This window comes from Caretta caretta, chromosome 1 (assembly GCF_965140235.1).
Source record: "Caretta caretta isolate rCarCar2 chromosome 1, rCarCar1.hap1, whole genome shotgun sequence".
Lineage (NCBI taxonomy): Eukaryota > Metazoa > Chordata > Testudines > Cheloniidae > Caretta > Caretta caretta.
Window position 1 is genome coordinate 115,946,526 of NC_134206.1, and position 21,596 is coordinate 115,968,121.

General features: G+C 40.0%; 1 protein-coding gene across 5 annotated transcripts in view; it reads left to right on the forward strand.

The window, feature by feature from the left end:
- The window catches only part of TGFBRAP1 (transforming growth factor beta receptor associated protein 1), a 68,844-nt gene extending 47,248 nt beyond the window's left edge, over positions 1–21,596 (forward strand). For 4 of the 5 annotated variants that reach the window (XM_048856972.2, XM_048856986.2, XM_048856995.2 and 1 more), the window contains exons 6-12: positions 1,971–2,312; positions 4,347–4,404; positions 6,015–6,158; positions 8,066–8,212; positions 10,937–11,096; positions 13,673–14,106; positions 15,147–21,596. In XM_048856972.2, the coding sequence (XP_048712929.1) occupies positions 1,971–2,312; positions 4,347–4,404; positions 6,015–6,158; positions 8,066–8,212; positions 10,937–11,096; positions 13,673–14,106; positions 15,147–15,320 (1,459 nt within the window). In that variant the 3' untranslated portion in view covers positions 15,321–21,596. The remainder of the gene's footprint in view (positions 1–1,970; positions 2,313–4,346; positions 4,405–6,014; positions 6,159–8,065; positions 8,213–10,936; positions 11,097–13,672; positions 14,107–15,146) is intronic. The other variant, XR_007357519.2, reaches the window with a different exon arrangement.

The window sequence follows — 21,596 nt, forward strand, 5'->3', positions numbered from 1 at the left end:
CAGTTATGTAAACAAAAAAAAATTCTACATTTGTAAGTTACACTTTCACAAGGAAGAGATTGCACTACAGTACTTGTATGAGGTGAATTGAAAAATACCATTTTTATAATTTTTATAGTGCAAATATTTGTAATAAAAATAATATAGTAGCACTGTACACTTTGTATTGTGTTGTAATTGAAATCAGTATATTTGAAAATATAGACATCCAAAAATATTTATTACATTTCAATGGTATTCTGTTTAACAGGGTGATTAAAACTGCAATTTTTTTAATCAGTTACATTTCGAGTTAATCATGTGAGTTAACTGTGATTAATCGACAGCCATAGTTTAAATGAATTATTACTCAAAGTTCTGTATTAATATGCCTAGTAAGGAATCTATTTGTCAAAAAAAAAAAATTCCTGAATCTCTCTTTTGTTGTCTGCATTGTTAGAGACATGGTTGCTGACAGGTATTTTGAAATAAATTATCAAAATAATTGAAACTGTTTTTTTATATTGTGGTGTTTTTGACAAAATATGCAGAATTTTGCAGAATTTTTAATTTGTTGATGCATAATTCCCCTGGAGTAAAAGAGGTCAAGGTTGGGATGGCGTTTTGGCTGAGGTTTTCAGAAATTGTATCTGATCACTGTACTTCAAACATAAATACACTACTTCCATTGCTCCACACAATAAAAGATGATGATAAAAGATGGGAAAAGTAATTCAGGATGAGACTTAGCAGCCCCTGTTCTTTCTGAGCATTCTGCTTCCATCTCTGAAGGTTTACAGTCGTTCTGTTCTGTCCAGTAGAGTGTCTGCAAGCATGGAAACCAAAACAAAGGCCCAGTCATCCCATTAGTGCAGTTGCAACTCTAATTTACTCCAGTTTGGTCCTCCAAACTTAGTGCAGTCTTCTGAGAGACTTTTCTACACTTTCTGGGTCTGCTCTGTGAGAATATTTGCTCTGTTTAAACTTGTGTCCAAATCTGATGAGTGTCCCAGGCATTGAAACCTTTACAATATAAGTCAGACAGATGTTTTAGACATCCTTAGGTGCTCTAGAAATCTGAACATATGCAGTAACTTCTCCTCCTAGCAAGACTTTTTAATCTCAAAATATCCTTCAGGAACATTTTCAGCCTTGGCTGAAGGAGCATCTCGAAGAAAAACAAGGCTTCTGTTAGCACAGGCAACACTCTTTTTAAACACTGGTAATTCCTTCATTGTAACTCAGGTGGGTTTTAACACTCTAGAGGTCTGTACTTTAGTTAGCCCTACACAACATATCGTATATCTATAAAGAGCTGTTCATTTAATCAACAGTTTGTTTTCTTGGCTCTTTGCCATATGTTGGCCACCACCCTCTCCAGCCCACATACAAAATTTATTTTAAAGCATAGAGGTCTCCCTGAGGTTCTGTCTTTTTAAAGAAAAGCAAATGTAGTAGCTGGTGAAAGGTGCCAGATGGACCATCCTTGGGACCAGTCACCTTTATCTACAGAACACATACTGTACTGGTGGTTTCATTGTGCCTCAGCCCAGTGTGAGAGGATAGTTGATTGCACCAGAGACCAGCACAAATAATATAAATTAGTAGTCCCCTAAGAGCTGGACTGGGGCCACCAACTAATTTCACATGGGCCACAGCTGTCAGATGTTAATTTGTCAGTACTTACAAAGGTGGATTCATACCAGTTACCAAGAAGGAAAGGCTGATCGTCCCCTGACTAGTCCCCCTGAATCATGAAGTTCTTATGCCCTAGGGCACATACATGGAATGACACGAGTTCTCCCATAGAACTAGAAAAATCCCCAGACTTGTTTTGGGGGAAATGTCTCTGGTAGGATAATTTTAAAGGTGTCTTTGTACTCAAAAGCATGTGTGCACACAACATCAGTATGGTTTTTGTGTGTGTGTGCGCGCCTATGTGTACTTTTTCTTTCTTCTTTGCTTCATTTAGTTTGACACTGTAATTGCAGAAGCGGCCAGCTGGATGTCCGGGAGCTGATCTCTCTCTACCCCTTCCTGTTGCCTACTTCCTCTTCATTCACACGGTCTCATCCGCCTCTTCACGAGTATGCTGATTTAAACCAGCTGACCCAAGGGGACCAGGAGAAGATGACTAAGTGCAAACGATTCCTCATGAGTTATTTGAATGAAGTCCGCAGCACTGAAGTTGCAAATGGCTACAAGGAAGACATTGATACAGCTTTGCTCAAGCTATATGCAGAAGCTAATCATGAAAGCCTTCTGGATCTACTGGTCTCAGAGAATTTCTGTCTTCTAACAGACAGTGCTACCTGGCTGGAGAAACACAAAAAGTCAGACATTTCATTAGATAGATCACCTCTGGGCTGGGAGTGGGAGAAATGTTTTGTTTTGGTTCTGTACGTTTATCAGTCACTTAAAGATTTGAACCCATTTCTCTAGGTGTCCCAGTCAGGCTAGGCTCACTTCAGTTTGTGGTGTTGGTGTGTGCACCAAATGGCAAAACAGCATACTTCTCTGTTTGTTTTAAGAGAGACTGGAATGTCTGGGTGGGGTTGAAATTCAAACTTGAGGTGCATTGGCAAAGCTGTGTGTAGGGAGCTTCCAATTTTATGCTGGTTCAGGCAAGTACAAATTGAACTTCCTTTTCATAATTAACGAGCTTGAAAATGAAAACTCTGGGGGGGAGGATTTCCCTTGAAGTTAGGAAACTGTCTGATTGCCTGATCCCTAGGTGTTTCTAGGCTTAAAGGACCTCAGCTGTCATTTGATACTTTGTTGTAGTAGTAGGGTTGCCAACTTTCTAATCCCACAAAAGCAAACACCCCTGTCCTGCCCCTTCTCCAAGACCCCGCCCCCGCTCGCTCCATACCTCCCTCCTTCTGTTGCTCACTTTTCCCCACCCTCACAAGGCGTGGTGTGCAGGGGAGGAGGGGTATGAGGGCTCTGGCTGGGGGTGTGGGCTCTGGGGTGGAGCTGGGGATGAGGGGTTTAGGGTGCAATAGGGGGCTCCAGGCTAGGCCAGGGGGTTAGGGGGTGTGTGTGTGCGGGGGGGTGCAGGGTTCCGGCAGCTCTTACTGAGGCTCTGAGGAACCAGCCGCCAGGGGGCCGCGCGGAACTAGGGCAGGCAGGGAGCCTGCCTTAGCCCCGGGTCCCCACTGTGCCACCAACTGGACTTTTAATGGCCTGGTCGGCACTGGCCCTTTTTGAATGGGCGTTCCGGTCGAAAACCAGACACCTGGCAATCCTAAGTAGTAAAAACTAAATTACTTGTACAGTACTGAACAAATGATAGGGTGACTGGTATTGTCCCCCTTGTGATCTGAGAGTGTGACAATTAAAAGTGGAACAATAAGAATAAAATTTTTCTTGTTGAGATGTCTTGCGCTGGGAGAAAAGAAGCCTTAGTACATGAACAGAACTACTTTTAAGTTGAATTCTAATTAAATCAGAACTACTTTTAAGTTGAATTCTAATTAAATCTATAGTTAATTATGTAGTAGTTAACTTTCAAACTACTAGTTTATTCACTGGCCAGAAACTTCACGTTTGAATTCTGAAATCTGATATTGTTTCCCTGCTGGTGCTTCCACTGAACTGAGAAAGGAACAGTTATGAGAGCCCCAAAGGGATTAATTTTGGAATACCTTAGAAGGGGAGGACCTAGAAGAGAATAAAAAAGTAGAGAATCAGGTGCTTGACATTCAGCACTGTATACAGTATATGTACCCAGAAAAAGTGTGAAAACTGTCTGCACCTTTCTCTATTTTTTCCCTCTCAGACATCCAAAAATATATTACACAATAGTATAACATAGGATGAGTGACAGGCTGGATTGGAAGTCTGTTGTGATTTTCATTGGATTTAAGAGTGTTTTACTGTTTCAAATGTCCAACAAATCCACTTGATGACAAAGACTTTACATGACTAGCTAATTGGAATAAATATGAAAGGTAGAATTTTAAACCCATGGAAATAGAGAGGCATTATAATGGAAACAATGGAAAGCCATACTATAGTAGAACAAATTTTATAACATGGGAAACTCTTGTTCAGAACTGCATGTTGCTGTGTCTTGACACTAGTCTGTATTGCAGTAAAGAAAATCAGATTTTTTTTAGAGAGGAGGTAGAGTTTTATAAATACTATAGTGTAAAAATGAGATTTTGGTTGAATAACAGCTGTTAATGAATTAGAATTGCTCCACTGATATTTAATATAGAACTTTGTGGGTAGGTGAATTCTAAAATGAGGGAAAGCATGAAATGTATGAGGACAGTAAACCACTGCTTTCCTATTTGTACCATATTTAAACTGATGAAGAGGATCTAAGAACTTAAATGTTCATACATTTTTTTAAAATACAGGTATTTTGCACTTGGACTCCTGCATCACTACAATGGTCAAGATGCTGCAGCACTTCAGGTTAGAATGACAAATCAGTATTTAATCAAGATGGTATAATAAAGCTTTTGTTAGTTCCTTCATAAACCACCTTGAAAATATGTCTAGGTAACTTCTAATTTCAAAATTGGCATATATCCACAGCAGGATGAACTTTCTCTTAAAACCTAATTCCTCAGACTGGTTAAAATGTTGGAGAAATACAAAGCCACATAAGTGATGATTAAAAAAAAGCTATCTTTTCAAGATAAACTTTTACACCATAATAATTCTTAGCCAGAATTATGATGGGTTAATGGACATAGAAATCCCAAGTGTGTGTGTACCCTAATTACTGTTGTGATCGTATCTGTGCATCTTCAGCTAGAAGCATTAAAATGTTCAGTCTCTGACAGGAACCTCTCATACTGAATAACTATCTTGGTAATTTATTTAGAAGATAGTCCCTTCAGTAGATTGTAAAGATGTCTTTAGTAGCTTGTGTTTTTCTGTTTTCTTGGGATATGGTTGTCTCCTAGATTTAAATAAACTTTGACTTACATATATTTGACTAAGTAAATGAGGCAGGTAGTCACCTGAGTGATCCTGGGCAGAAAAGCAGCCTCTGGATATGCTGTGGTGTGTGTTTGTGCATCAACAAAAACTGTTCCAATATTTCACAGGCATACTTATTCATTTAAGAAGTTTTTTCCTATGTTCTTGTATTTCCTATAAGGGTTTAATCCCTTCTTCAGGGTCTCAATCAATGGCCGTTCAAGTTAATGGTAAGATTGGTCAGGTCCTTGGTGCAGAAATGAGGTGGTGGAGGGTGAGAAAAATCATTCAGCATATAACTTCTTAAACCAGTAATGCACTTGATAGGTGCTGGAACTGGGGGTGCTGCCACACCCCCTGGCTTGAAGTGGTTGCCATTATATACATGGTTTACAGTTTGGTTCAATGGCTCTTAGCATCCCCCTCTATAAAAATTATTCCAGCACCCCTGATGCCCTTGAAATAGTGTCTGCCAGCTACTTAGCCTAGTTCTGACAAACTTGTATGAACACCTGTAAATGTGCTAAGTTGATTGCAGCTGCTAGGCAAGCTAATACAGTTCTGCATTTAGGAACAAAACAGGCATAAAAGAAAATTAGGTTGCTTTTTGCTAAATTGCTGTCTGATTCAGTTATTTTGAACTTGTGCTAGAACATTAAGAGCAGGATTCAAGTAGAAACCAGAAGCTGAATGTAACTTAAGAGCAAAGAGAGCAAATTCCGAACTGATACTGTAAAAAAATACTTCCTTGCATGTAATTAGACTGTGCAAGTCCATTGAGGCCAAGAACTTTAGCAACATTCAAAAAGGGATATTCAGAGTTAGTGCTAACAAATTTTAAAGGAATAGTAAACCTCCATGCTTCAGGATTTAAGCCAATCTCTAACCATTAGGGACTAGTATAAGGGATGAGAGAGTGAGTGTGCACATGTGCATGCACTGAACTCAATAGGAACCAACAAGCAGGGAAAGATGTACAATTGTAATAATGTTGCTGTAATTTTTTAATTGAGCAGTGGACTTAATATAAGATTTTAAGTATATATTAAAGGCAAACTCCTAAGAAGTTTAATTCTTGTACACTTTTTCTGTTTCAGTTATGGGTGAAAATAGTTAATGGCGACATTCAAGATTCTACGCGTTCAGACCTCTATGAGTATATAGTAGACTTCCTTACCTTCTGCTCAGACCAAGAACTAGTGTGGAAGTATGCTGAATGGGTTTTACAGAAAAGTGAGGAGGTTTGTGATTGTATCCCTTCTTAAAACAAAAAGTTCTAGAAAATAAATTCTTGGTAAAATTTAATAACTTCATCACTTTCCCCTTTCATGTTTCTTACCCCTCTAAATCTTTCAGTCTTAACTATCTCCTATCTAATTTATTTGATGCAAGTGCTTCATTTCAGAATTTGAAGATGTCTACTGTAAACAATAGGTTTAAAAACAATATTAAGCTGTCGTCTTAAACAATGGAAGAAATGACATGTATGCTAAAGAGGATTTATATTAGAGTTTTGCTTCATATTAGTAAGGATTTTTTGTGTGTATGTTTGAAGATTAAAACACAAGCTGATGTCACATGTCAGTAGTTCAGTACTGGTAGTATTCCATTGCTCTAAAGCAGAGGTGGGCAATCTACGGCCCGTGGGACCCTCCTGCCCGGCCCCTGAGCTCCTGGCCCAGGAGGCTCACCTCTGGCCTCTCACCCGCAGTGCCCCCTCCCCCCCAGCCTCAGCTCACTGCGCTGCTGGTGCAATGCTGTGGGCGGTGAGCTCCTGGGTCAGCGCAGCTGCAGAGCGCAGCCTGACCCGGTGCTCTGTGCGGTGCGGTGGCGTGGCTGGCTCCAGCCGGGCAGCGCGGCTGTACCGCCGCCAGCCACCGGTGCTCCAGGAGGCGCGGTAAGGGGGCAGGGAGCGGGGGGGTTGAATAGAGGACAGGGGAGTTCAGGGTGGTGGTCGGGGGCAGGGGTGTGGATAGGGGGTGGGGAATAGGGGGGTTGAATGGGGGCAGGGGTCCCTGGGGGGTCAGTCAGGAAGGAGAGGTTCCGGGGGTGGTCAGGGGACAGTGACGGGGGGGGGGGGAAGTGGATGGGGCAGGGGTCCTGGGGGGCCTGATAGGGAACAGCGGGGTAGGATGGGGCAGGAGTCCCCGGGGCAGGGGGGAGCGTCGGGGGCAAGAAGCAGCGGGGGGGGGGATAAAGGGCGGGGGCTGGGCCGCACCTGGCTGTTCGGGGAAGCACAGCCTCCCGAACCGGCCCTCCATACAATTTCCGAAACCCGATGCGGCCCTCAGGCCAAAAAGTTTGCCCGCCCCTGCTCTAAAGGGTTGCAGAAGTGGTGATGTGTGTGGGAAAGTGGGGTAAACAACCTTTTCTCTTGGCAACACTTATTCTGCTTCAGGAGTTAGATGTCAGGAGTGGCTTATGCTCTTTACCGGCCAAAATCCAAGTCCATCATTTCTGTAATATGAATGAGTATTTAGTACTCCAGCTTAAGTGCCAACTGAGTGCTTGTGCTATAAAATGCACAAGTAGCAGCCTTTGTCCCATGGAATTTACCATCTAAATAGGTTCTAGTTATTTCTGAATTAAGGCATGGTTATTCCATCTACTATTTAGCATGTAGACTTAACTGATACTGAACCCGGCCTCATGGATTCGTACTGTCACTGTATCAGAAGCAGGGTAATTAAATCCACAATTAGTAAATCTTGTTGATTTTAGCCATTATAAAAGTTGATCAATTAGATTTACTTAAAGGAATCCAGAGAAGGTTGAAAATCTGAGCTGACATTCTGACCTTTGACTCTTCCTTTTTTGCCTTGTCCTTTGGGGTATTTAATATTTTGTTATGCTTCTCTCACATTCATGTCCTAGAATGAGAAGTATTTGTTTGAAAAGGTCCCTACCACAAAAGGCTTACAAATAGGGCAATGTATAGATTATGAATTGGGACAGTAGGTATGTGATGCATCCAGAAGCAGTGACTGAGCAGCCCAGTTCAGTATGTTTTGTTAATCCATTATTTTTGCTTAGTGTGTGTTCTGAATATTTTGTATTTGATTTCTTAATTAATCGTTAACAAAGTGTGTGCTTAAAACAAAAAATAAAGATGTAGTCTGACTTCCTCAATGCAACTAACTTGTTATAGGTGGGGGTACAGATTTTTACGAAAAGGCCTTTGGAGGAACAAGGGAAAAACAGCTTTAATCCAGATAATGTCATGAACTGCCTTAACAAGTACCCCAAGTCACTTGTTAAATATCTGGAGTACCTAGTCTTGGATAAAAAAATAAAGGTAAGCTCTTCAGAAATACCAGAAAAAAAGTTTGATTCAGTGTGCTAACTGGGATACCTCAATTACACTTTTTATGAAGCCCTTCTTGGCAAATTTGTACAATGTGTTTCAAGTTTACCCAGAAGGCAGAGAAAGAGGAGGATCTTATGGCTAGAGTGTAACCATGGGAATAAGGAGATCTGGCTTCCATTCCCAGTTCTGCAACATTGGGCTTCTGTAATATTGTGCAGGTTACTTAACCTCTCTGACACTTTCTCCATCTCTGGACAATGTATGCTTTCCTGCCTCATCGGTGAGGCTTAAATCATTTATGGGAAGTACTTTGAAATCTTCAGATGGAAGGAGCTATGGAAGTGCCATCTATTACTAAGGCTAAGACTTTGTCATGGATATTTTTAGTAGAAGTCAAGGACAGGTCACTGCAATAAAGAAAAATTAACGGAAGCCTGTGACCTGTCCCTGACTTCTACTAAAAATATCCATGACAAAATGGGGATCCCGTGGGAACTCCGGTGCCTCCCATCACCTGTGGGGCCTCGGAGATCCAGGGTTCCCCTCCCCCCATGGCTCAGAGTTGTAGGGGCCTGGCCAGGAGCTGTGGGGTCCCTTGCCTACAGCAGCAAGGAGCTCAGAGGTTCCCCCACCGCCCATGATGGCGGGGAGTTCCAGAGGTCCGTCTGCCGCGGGCAACAGCCAGACCCTGCAGCTTCTAGCTGCATGTGGGCTGAGGTCACAGGGGTCTTTTAATTCACAGATTCCATGACTTCTGCGACCTCTGTGACAAAATCATAGCCTTATTTATTACTTATATGACGCTATTCATGTGCACAGTGCAGTAGACATGAAGAATGGTGAATAAACAGATATGTTTCCTGCTGCAAAGAGTTCATTACTTTAATAAGCAACATACAGACCAAACTGGAGGGAAAGTTGTCTCCTAAGATATTTTTTTTTTAAACTCTTAATTCCAGTTAGAACACATCCACCAGTGGAAGCTGTATTGTGGACAGGTTTAAGTGCTTTTACCACAAGAGTTAAACATCATGATGCTAAACACACCTGAGCTGGCCTGAGCTTGTGGGTGCTTCTGTCAGTAGACTTGCAACCAGAGGGAATTAAAGATCTAAGAAATTCTACTGTAGGCAAGGTCATAAAAAAACATCAGTTGAGCAATAATTGCTAATCTCGTTACACTTTGGTATTTCTTTTAACTTCACAATTTCAATATTTCAGAGGCAAGCTTGTTCTTCAATCCCTACGTAAAGAGCTAGAGGAACATAACTTCATAGAATTAAGTCATTTAGCACCCTTGTAAGATCACAAAGCACTTTAGAAATTGCATATACAGGAATTGTTTACGCAGCACTGACATCCAGCAGCCCTCAGATTGGAACGCAATAGCCTTTTATCAGTACACAGCAGCACTATACAACAGATCTTAAAAGTGAAGCAAAACCTCCTGAGGCAGGTAAATGGTGTTATACTGAGACACAGAGAGAAAGCGATTTGATTTGACCCAGATAAAGCAAAGCAATGATAGTGGGGGTGGGGGACCAGGACTTTTGGTGCCCAGTTGCCCAACATGAACTGTTAACAAAACTTTGCATTCTTGGGATAAGTTGGTAGTTTCCTCTTCCCATCATTCACTAAAATCCTGCAGTCGAGGCAGCCCTGACTATGCTAATGAGCATACTTGTTTCCATGAAGCAATGGCATTCAACTGATGTCCTGAATATTTCTAGGTAAACCACTTTCACCAGATTACGGACTCTATTATATGACACAGTTTGAGAGAATGCACGGGTATGCTATTAGAAGAAACCATTTGAATTACTTATATACTCTGGGTTCTAAATTACTTACTGCCACTCAGTCCTAAGTGTCATTGTGGACCACTTCAGTGAAAACCTTTCCTCAGTAATGGTGGTTCAAAAATATCAGACTTAAGTTTTGCTAAGTAGGATAAGTGAGTAATGCTGAAAACACTATGCCATTATATAAACTTTGGCATACCCTCAGATTAAGTATTTTATCCGATTCTAGTGGCCTTATCTCAAAAAGTATATAATAGAAATAGAAAAGGTCCAGAGAACAGACTTAAATTAAACTAATTAGATTAAAACTATTTAGTTACAGAGGAGGGAGATATAAAAGGATGTGACAGAAGGATATGTTAAAACTATTATCAAAAAGGTCAGGTGCTCTTTTTCATACTTTCATAGTACTAGACGAAGAGTTTCCCAATGAAATTGGAAGGCAGCAAAAATAAAATGGATAAAGGGAATTTTTTTTATACAACACCACTCACCTGTGGAGCTCATTATTGCAAGATACCATTGAGGCCAAGACCTCAGTAGGAGTAAAATTTAAGGATTTGACATTTTATATAACGAATATCTGCTGTAATATTAGGATACATATAAGGGATATAGACTCTGGCCCATTGGAGCAGAAACTAACAACCATCAGATAGTATATAGGACTAGAAGAATCATTGACTGAAGGGACAAAAGGCTTCAGAACTTACTAAAATCTTCTGGAGAGCACAGTCTATAAGATTAAAAAAATGGTTCAATTTATTGGACAATATTTACTGTACATGTCATTGTATTTACACTAAATATCCTGTAAAGACTAATCACTGTTTAATTTGGGGTGGGTGTGTTGTCAGTCTTGTAATGCATTTTGTATGTATTGAATTAATCTTGTCCTTTATGCCTGCAGAAGGAAAAATATCATACCCACTTAGCTGTGTTGTATTTGGAGACAGTGCTGAAACTAAAGTCTGTGACCACAGACAATTGTGTGGAATTGACTGAAACACAGACTAAGCTACGCAGTCTTCTTCAGAAATCTGACTTTTATAGAATTCATTTTATTTTAGGTAAGATAAGTACTTTTACCCTGTTATAAATGAAAGACAATATTCTCCTTTGACAGCTTATACTGAGACCAGGGTAGGTATGGAGATGGAAAAGGTTTGAGGCATACTGTAGGGAGGGAAACTTTTAATTGCCTTTATCTGTGCTATACCTGTTACATGGAGAAAGCATTGTAGTTTCCAGTGCCATCAAACTGACTCTGCTCATGAACCTGAAACAAAAATAGAATATTTGAGCTCAGTCTTCTTACCAATACATTGAACTGGCTGTTACTGTTTTAATAGCAACTGAAATTACATACCCTAGTCACTCCTTATCAACCTGAGCAAGCTCTTTTTATGTTGCACCATATGAGTACCTGGCATTTAGCAGACAAATATGACAGTGCCAGTCGTTGAAGATGTTAATGTGTAGGTTAAAGCCTAACCAAGGGTAAAAGTAGTAATGTATAAACTATTCCCTTTAAAATCTTACATTTCAGAGCAAAGAGCTGCTAACTTTTGCAATACCTAAAATTGGAAGCACTGAATTGCTATTTCAGAATTTTACACGAACATGGAATAAATTGGTAGTGAACTAAAGGTAGGCTTACTCATGGGTGGTGGTTCGAAATGCACACTAGTGTTTTCCCAACTGAAAATAAAGCAGCATATTTTGGAAGGAAATTACTTGTGTTCCCATTAAATTTCTGAAGTTGTACTGCACCTACTTACTGTAAATACATTTGCTGAAAATTAAGATTTCCTTCCTTAACAGGAGATTTATAGATGGATTAAATTATCGCCCTTCTCTGCCAGGTGTTAACACTTAATGTTTTGGCAGCTGCAACATAGTTCTGGGATTAGAATTTGTATGGTCTCTTTCATAAAAGGTTTCAGAGCAGCAGCTGTGTTAGTCTGTATCCGCAAAAAGAAAAGGAGGACTTGTGGCACCTTACTAACCAATTTATTTGAGCATAATCTTTCGTGAGCTACAGCTCACTTCATCGGATGCATTCAGTGGAAAATACAGTGGGGAGATTTATATACACACACAACATGAAACAGTGGGTGTTACCATACACACTGTAAGGAGAGTGATCAGGAATGAGCTATTACCAGCAGGAGAGCCTGGGGGTGGGGGAGAGGACGATGGACCTTTTGTAGTGATGATCAAGGTGGGTCATTTCTAGCAGTTAACAAGAATGTCTGAGGAACAGCGGCGGCAGGTGGGGGGAAAAATAAACATGGGGAAATAGTTTTACTTTGTGTAATGACCCATCCACTCCCAGTCTTTATTCAAGCCTAAGTTAATTGTATCCAGTTTGCAAATTAATTCCAATTCAGCAGTCTCTCCTTGGAGTCTGTTTCTGAAGTTTTTTTGTTGTTAAGAATTGCCACTTTTAGGTCTGTAATAGAGTGACCAAATTGATTGACGTGTTCTCCGACTGGTTTTTGAATGTTATAATTCTTGATACTCACCAGCAATCACATACCACACAACAGAACCACTAACCCAGGAACTTATCCTTGCAACAAAGCCCGTTGCCAACTGTGTCCACATATCTATTCAGGGGACACCATCATAGGGCCTAATCACATCAGCCACACTATCAGAGGCTCGTTCACCTGCACATCTACCAATGTGATATATGCCATCATGTGCCAGCAATGCCCCTCTGCCATGTACATTGGTCAAACTGGACAGTCTCTACATAAAAGAATAAATGGACACAAATCAGACATCAAGAATTAGAACATTCAAAAACCAGTCGGAGAACATTTCAATCAATTTGGTCACTCGATTACAGACCTAAAAGTGGCAATTCTTCAATAAAAAAACTTCAGAAACAGACTCCAAGGAGAGACTGCTGAATTGGAATTAATTTGCAAACTGTATACAATTAACTTAGGCTTGAATAAAGACTGGGAGTGGATGGGTCATTACACATAGTTTTACCATTTCCTCCTGTTTATTTCTCCCCCCCCCCCCCCCCCGACATTCTTGTCAACTGCTGGAAATGGCCCACCTTGATTATCACTACAAAAGGTCCCTCCCCCCTGCCCCCACCCGTGCTGGGAATAGCTCACCTTACCTGATCACTCTCGTTACAGTGTGTATGGTAACACCCATTGTTTCATGTTCTGTGTGTATATAAATCTCCCCACTGTATTTTCCATTGAATGCATCTGATGAAGTGAGCTGTAGCTCACAAAAACTTACGCTCAGATAAATTTGTTAGTCTCTAAGGTGCCACAAGTCCTCCTTTTCTTTTTTCATAAAAGGGACATTTGCTCAACATACTGTTTTCTTTTTGGACTGGAAAGATTCCAGAATTTGAAGGGAGGCTGAGAAATGTACTAACTTCTTGTGTTTTTCACAGTTCACAATATGGGCTGAGGTGCACTGAGCCCACAAGGTAGATTTATAGAAAATATACTTTTTTTTTCAGATAAAGTACATGGAATGATACTGCCTTTTGTCACTTAGATAGCAGTATTTTGCAGTTTTTTTCCCTTAAGTTTTGATTCCTTCTGGGGTGGCAAATAATGCCCTTTATTGAACAGAGCACGGTCTTACATTGATTCTCGTTTGGCAGATAAAATCAAGGGGACGGATCTTCATATGGAAAGGGCAATACTATATGGGAAATTGGAAGAACATGACAAAGCTTTGCATATCCTAGTCCACGAATCAAAGGACTTTGCTGCTGCTGAAGATTACTGCATATGGAGCTCTGAGAGTAAAGACCTACCATACAGGCAAAGGCTTTTCCATATGTTGCTCTCAGTGTATCTAAATCCAGGCTCTTCGGACTGTGAACTGGTCATGGCTGCTGTAGATCTCTTGAATAATCATGCTGCTGAATTTGATGCAGCCCGTGTCTTACAGCTTGTGCCTGACAGCTGGTCAGTACAGCTCCTTTCCCCATTCCTGACTGGAGCAATGAGGGAAAGCATTCATGCAAAAAGAATGACTCAAATTACACTTGGGTTAGCAAAAGCTGAAAACTTAATCTATAAACATGACAAGGTGGGTGTATTGCTTTCTTTGTTATAATTCAAATACGTGGATTTTTTTTATATTTTTCTATAAACTAAGGTAGTTGATTCCTGAGGGAAGAAATCCTTCCCTTAGTTCTCTTCAGTTATCCAAAATTATTTTTTCCTCTGGCTGTACCAGTTCTCAGGACCGTTCTGATAACTGCCAAACTCTACCCAGTGTTAAATTTCAAAACATTGTGACAAAAACAATTTCATTTTCCCTTTAAAAGGGGATGATGTTGGGCCAGGGTAGAGTAGTGGCTAGCTTAGTGTACTTTGTTTAGGTTGCAAGTGAAAGAATTGGGTGTTCCCAGACTAATGCATGTATTGTGCACATCTTACCACATTTTGTGTTTAGTTTCATGATTAGCATGCTCTCCTTGAGAAACTCAGAACTGCAGAACTGTAATCAGGATTGAGATGTATTGGACAGAGTTGCGTGGTAACATTTGCACAGCACTCATCCCAACTCAAACCTACTGGATCACTTCTGTAAGCACAATGTTCACTTGAGAAACCAACTTCTGTCCCTGTTTAGTTATATTACTTAATGCTTCCAGCGTGCTCTTATGTCTATTTAATTGAGAGAGTTAACAAATTGACCTACAGAATTTGACTGAGAGAAGAATCCATGGGCTAATACATCTCCAGGGAAACTGAGTAACATACACTTGCAAATCTTGCTATACATTCCACATAGTTACTTGGGAAGCTTCAGGATTTGAATCAAGTGCCATTTTAAAAAAAAAATGTATGAATTAGGAGGAAGCATGGAATAGTTACAACAAACTGCTGTTAATATGCAAAATTAGTCAAACTTAATTTAAGTAATCCATGTAATTGGGCTTTATAAAACCCAATCAAGTGACCCAGATCTATTCACTCAGTGCAATTCAGCTAATGTAGCTGTAATGTAAAAAGTTTTAATGGACACGGTTGTCTTATAAACAACCTGATTTGTTATGTTTGTTCTACTTCCCTTCCTTATTTGCAGTGATACTGGATTCATGTTTTTTCTCCTATTTATAGGTTAAACTAAAAGGAAGCCCAGTTATTCTTTCGGACAAAAAGCTCTGCCAGGTGTGCCAAAGTCCTTTCTGTGAGCCTGCGTTTGTGAGATACCCAAATGGTGGTATGGTTCACACCCATTGTGCTGCAAACAGACTCATGAATCCTAACATGACCCATCACAGTCAGACTTGAAATAAGTTCCAGGTTCCACTAGTTTCCATGACTTACTCCTTGGAAAACGTGCTGGATAAAGAGCAAAGTGCAGCTACATTAACAATAAATCAAGATGAAGAGATTATCCTGGGGCTAATGGGAAGATTTCAATAAATGTGAAATATGGCCACTTATCTGCTGATCTTTATGAATGTAGACAGCAAAGAAAATATTAACTATCAGAAATAGAGACATGCAAGAATAGGCTCTTCTGTGTATAGTTATAAAAAAAAAAATCTACCTTCTGAAAGAAAATAAGCCTTTTCTTCACAGAAAGGATGGCTATGGGGGCAGACTAATGTTTTTTAAGGAAACTTAAATTTGCACTGAATGTGTTGCTTATAAACATGGTGTGGCGGGGAGAAACCCTTTTATTCAGGAGTCAGATTTTGTCTGTCTCTAGAACACTTTATGAAGAGATTATACAGTGTTGTAGCCATGTAGAGAAGAGACTGGCATGATGCAGCTTATTTTCAAGAAAAAAATGCATATCGATTGTTAGCTGCAGCATGTCCTCATTTCTGCTGAAATCTGTTCCACAGGATCACATTATGAACTTGTTCTGTGCTCTACAAATTGTTGGCTTTTGATGCACTTTGTCCCTCTTCCCCCCCACCCCTCCCCCCATGTTCTGCTGTATTGTTGTCATAAAACAAATTTAAGTACTGGCCTGTTGCTAGTTTCTACTGTTTTGCTGTGTATAAAGTAATAAACTCAGTGGAAACTGATGGCCTCATACAGTCACACATCTGTATTTGAAAAACCCAGTTGTAATGAAGCTGTCTGATACAGTTTAGTGAGACCCTAGTCACTTTTTTGTTGGGGAAAGAGACTTCCATAATTTTTAATATGGACTTATTTATTAATATGCAAATATACTGTAAATACAGTTGAATAAATTGGTCTTATTCTTGAATGTCCATGGAGGATAAACATGTAACCAGTGATGTCAGAGTATGGGTTACATTATAAATGTCTGCTGTAATATAACTTTATGACAGCAAGCAGAGACTTCAGTGGGACACCTTGCAATAGTAAGGGTCAGTGCTTTCGGATCCCTGTGTGAGATCTAGGACCTAGAAGGAAAGAGGAGGAGAGGTCGTGAAGAAGTCAGTAATGACACCCTCAGGTGCGAGTGAATTTGGTATGATTTAGTAAATGCTCTATAAATTCTGAAGTGTTCTGTTAAAGAAACAAGGTGGGTGAGGCAACATCTTTCATTGGACCAATGGGAGAGACAAGTGTTCGAGCTTCTACAGAGCTCTTCTTCAGGTAATGCTTTTTCTGTCATAATTTCAAAAATAACATTTACTGATCCTGTGAACTCCTCAAGATACTGTTTAACCAAATTTTGAGAGGAGCCTGAGAGTTGAAGGAGGCAACTTCACTCTACATAAGAGGATTATGTATAAACGTTTTTAAAACTTTAATTCTTTAAGCCAAAGAAGAAATCTAGCTGTAATAAGTATAATAGATTCTTGAATGATACATGGTTGAAATAGTTGGTATGACTCCTCTAAATTTTCAGATTGAGTCAGTCGAGATTTTTCAGCACAAAGTGTATCTGCACAATGTCTAGGGCCCTACCAAATTCATGGCCATGAAAAATGTCACCAACCGTGAAATCTGGTCTCCCCCAATGAAATTTGGTCTTTTTTGTGCTTTCACTCTGTACTATACAGATTTCATGGAGGAGACCAGTGTTTCTCAAACTGGGGGTCCTGACCCAAAAGGCAGTTGCGGGGGGGTCGCAAGGTTACTTTAGGGGGGATTGTGGTATTGCCACTCTTATTTCTGCGCTGCCTTCAGAGCTGGGTGACTGGAGAGCGTTGGCTGAGCGCCCAGGTCTGAAGGCAGTGTTCTGCCAGCAGCAGGGCAGAAGTACGAGTGGCAATGCCAGACCAGGCTATCCTTACTCTGCGCTGCTGCTGGCGGTGGCTCTGCCTTCAGAGCTGGGCTCCCGGCCAGCAGCCGCTGCTCTCCAGCCGCCCAGCTGGGAAGGCAGTGCTGCTGCCAGCACCAGTGCAGATGTAAGGGTAGCAGCATTGCAACCTAGACATAACTACTTTTTTGAATGGGGTATCCTAAATCAATATGGTCCAAAACACAGATAAATTAATAAAAGAAGTTCAGAGGTTAGTAATGTAGACAAAACATTGTTGAAAAAAATAAACCAAACCCATGTTACTCGAGGAGTACTGACGTGAGGAAATAACAAACAGTGTTAGCTTCTATACAGATTTGAATATAGACATTTTTTGATGTGGGCAATAGCATGGAGTTTGTAAGAAATGCTTTATATATCCTATTGGAAAACAGGTATTATACAAAAATATCAGCTGCAGTACACTAATTTTGTTTTCATAAAGATGTCTCACTAATAAAAGGAAATATAATATTTCTTTTTTTTTAAGTAAAGTTACTGTCCAGGCAGAATGTCAAATCCAGATGTTTCACACTCCGTTTCAAGAAGTGGAGCCCTGGGGATTTATAATACCTGGCTATGGGCAAATTCGTGGTAGAACACCTTAACTAAGTTTACATGTGAATAAGACAAAATATTAGTTTTTGTTAACATATTTAATGTTATCTAAACACAACCTGTAATTCATCTAAAACAAATTAAAATCTAGCTATTGCACACATGCAAGGCAAATGTTAAAGGGTATACAAAAATGGATAGTGTAGAATAACATAATCTAACCTGAACTGGAAGGATAATGGGCAAAAAAGATGCTTAAATTAAAACCTTAAGTGTAATCTTGGGGGGCGGGGTAGGGGACAATATATTGCTGCTTGAATTTCAACTTCTATATCACTTACTGCTTTCAGTGTATTAACTACAGCTGTGTACATTTTGAGTACAATTCTAAAATTTAGAGAAACACCTTTCTTTGACAGGAAGCCTGTTGGAAAAATTAAGCAGTATAAATTAATTTGTCTCAAAACAACTCAGCAAAAAATAAATTAGCAGGTTTCTGGGACTACTGCCTCTGGCACAAAGACCATAATTAAACTTCTAATTCTAGAGAAATTTGCAAGGCATTTGTTTCAAAACCTCTTCAGTTATAGCATCATATTCTACAACTTTTCTATTTCTGCTATTGTCGTCCACTTTGAGAATTTACCTCCGATTAAATTCAAATTTTGTAGAAATCCGTACATTAATGCAGCATCACTAAACTGTGTATAACCTATGTTTGGAAACTTGCCAGAATTTCCAAATGAAAGTGATCCAAAGATAAATCCAGGTTCCACAGAGGACAGTGAAAACATGGCTGACTACACTCTTTAATGACTCTGCTTAAAGAGTGACTTTCCCAGAAGTAGTTTTGGAGTAATCTGGTGAGGTTGAAAACACTTTATGATTTGACTGTCAGCCTCGCTGGCCACCCTTTTAAGATCTTTGAAGCAAAATGTCAGAGAGAAGCTGCAGAAAGATGCTGACCCACATTGTGTGCTTGTCCATGACTAACCTTTCTCTCATTTCAGAGTAGCAGCCGTGTTAGTCTGTATTCGCAAAAAGAAAAGGAGGACTTGTGGCACCTTAGAGACTAACATTTATTTGAGCATGAGCTTTCGTGAGCTACAGCTCACTTCATCACGAAAGCTTATGCTCAAATAAATTTGTTAGTCTCTAAGGTGCCACAAGTACTCCTGTTCTTTCCCTCATTGTTTGTGCCTTTTACCTGTTTTTAACCCTGTCTAATACCAATAGCAGCAGCACTGATTTCAGCGTGGAGTGTCTCCTGCTAACCATCTATATTCAGGGACGGTTGGAACGTCTCTGTTTTTAGCTAGTAAGACTTCTATCATAAAGAACATGTTGGGTCTTTGTTTACTGCCTCCGGGAGGGATTCATTAGAGATGGTTGGTGTCAACAGCCCTGCTGACAACTGAGATAAGAAATGACACCAGCTCTGATTTGGAAGTCCCATTTTTCTGGTTTATTCTTGCCTTTGAGACACTATTCGCTCTGTGTGTGTGTGCTTTCACATCAGCTGTCTTGCAGTATCTCTGCCACTTTTCTTGTTCTAGCAGTTTATTCAATCATTGCTGGTTCTGGAGTCAGTTCAAAGCACTTCTGTCTTCAAGAGCAAGCCTCTCTAATATATCACATCTTTAGTAAGCTTCCCAATCAAAATTTCAGCATAGAATATAAAATGCAGCATTGTAACAATGATACTATTCAACACTACTACAGGAGTTGAATCTTCTTTCCATCCTGTGTTGTCCGTACAGTTTCAGATTCATATGATAGCTGTTATCAACATGAAACAAACTTCTCCGGTTGAGTTTCGTTTTACTTCAGCACCCACCTCATAGCTTTCTGTACTGCCTGCTACTAGCACATAATGAAACTTCACTGAGGGCTTGTTTCCACTGCTGGTGAGATCGATGCTGTGGCGATCGATCCACTGGGGGTTGATTTAGTGGGTCTAGTGAAGACCCGCTAAATCGACCACCAATTGTTCTCCCATTGACTCCGGTACTGGACTGGAAGGAGAAGAGTAAGGGGAGTCAATGGGAGAGTTTTTTAGGTAAGTAGATCTAAGCTATGTCGACTAGAGTTACGCTACTAATGTAACTCAAATTGCGTAGCTTAGATCAACTTTTCCCTGTAGTGTAGACCTGCCCTGAATGTTGGCCTAGAATTTCTGGTAACTCAGTTAGGGAGGCTCTCCTTTAGTCACCTACTTTGGCTAGTGTGTTCGCATTTTTTCTGGTGAGACAGTATAACAACTCTTCTCTGCTCCCCCCAAAAAACCTGACTGAGTCGTCTTGTCCTGATTTACTGTCTGCTTTCCTCCCTGTCTGAAGCAAAAAGGAGGGGGAAAATAACTGATAAAACAAAAACTGCACTTCAGAATCCAGTGTTCTGTTCAAATTAGAGGCTAGAAACAGCAGTGAACAGTCCAAATTATGCATGTAAAGGATTTCAATCAGTTGTCCTCCTTAATCTGTCAAATTGTCATGCAACTTGACTGTACTACAAGAATATTCTTGATAAATTCCATATCCATGTGTTTGAGACAGTTACTTTTTATGTACTGTATGTAACAAAGTTTGATTTGAGATTTTTATGCTCTTTGAAGTCTCTCTCTCTCTCTCCAAAACTTTATTTTGTGGGGGGTTTATGCCACATTTCACTAAGGGCTTGTTTATACAGCAAGTTACTGCTCTGCAACTCAGCCCTGGTTTACACTACAAACTTACATCGGTATAACTGTGTTGCTCATGGGTGTGGAAATCCACAACCTTGAGCGACACAGTTGTACCAACCGAACTCCTGGTGTAGACAGCGCTATGTCAACAGGAGGGCTTCTCCTATCCATATAGCTATCACTTCTTGGGGAGGTGGAGTACCTACATTGCTGGGAGAAGCTTTCCCATTGGCATAGGTAGCATCTTCGCTGAACAACTGTAGACAAGGCCTCAAAATGTGACACTAGAGCCCAACAGCTTGCCATGTGTTCACATCCCATGTGGTCACTGCTACAGCACATTGAAAGTTCTGGATTGTAGCCGTAAGAGCTTTAGATGCATCCTCAGCCATGCTTCTCTTGGGTTCATTAAAATATCAGTTTTCATTATGCATCAGTATTATGAGACTGGTATCTTTGATCATACCGGGATGGCAATATATGCATATAAGCAGTTTAATATCTTCATTATACATTCTTATATGAAAGCTTAACTCTGAACCAAGGCTCAGACTTTACAACAAAACATTTTATCAGTCTTTCTGTATATGTCTTACCATGAGTAATTATTTAAAAAGCTGTCACTCTGATTGCATTACTGTAGAGAACAATGAAAACTATCACTCATTCATTCCCAGTTAGCTTTAGTCTGATTGTTCTATACAGTTACATCGTCATTTTTTTACATTAAAATTACACTAGCAATGAGTTAATTCATGTCACCTGTTCTATTACCTATGAATTACTAATGCAGACTGTTTCCTTGGTGTAGAACATTGTCTGAAGTGTAAGCTATTAGCTTTATGTCCTCTGAACACAGATTATGAAATGTGCTGCTATTTGCAAAGGAAGAAAGGCTAGCTATTTGCTGCAAAGTTAATGGCTAATTACACAACTAAAAGTACCCCTGGATTAAGCTTGCTACTATGGCAACCTTCACACTTACTGTCTGCTATTTTGACTTCTTGCTCGGTATGTCAGTGAACATATCCAGCAGTATGTGGAATGTACAAATGTAAACATGTTGATTTTAATAAATTATTTTAATTAC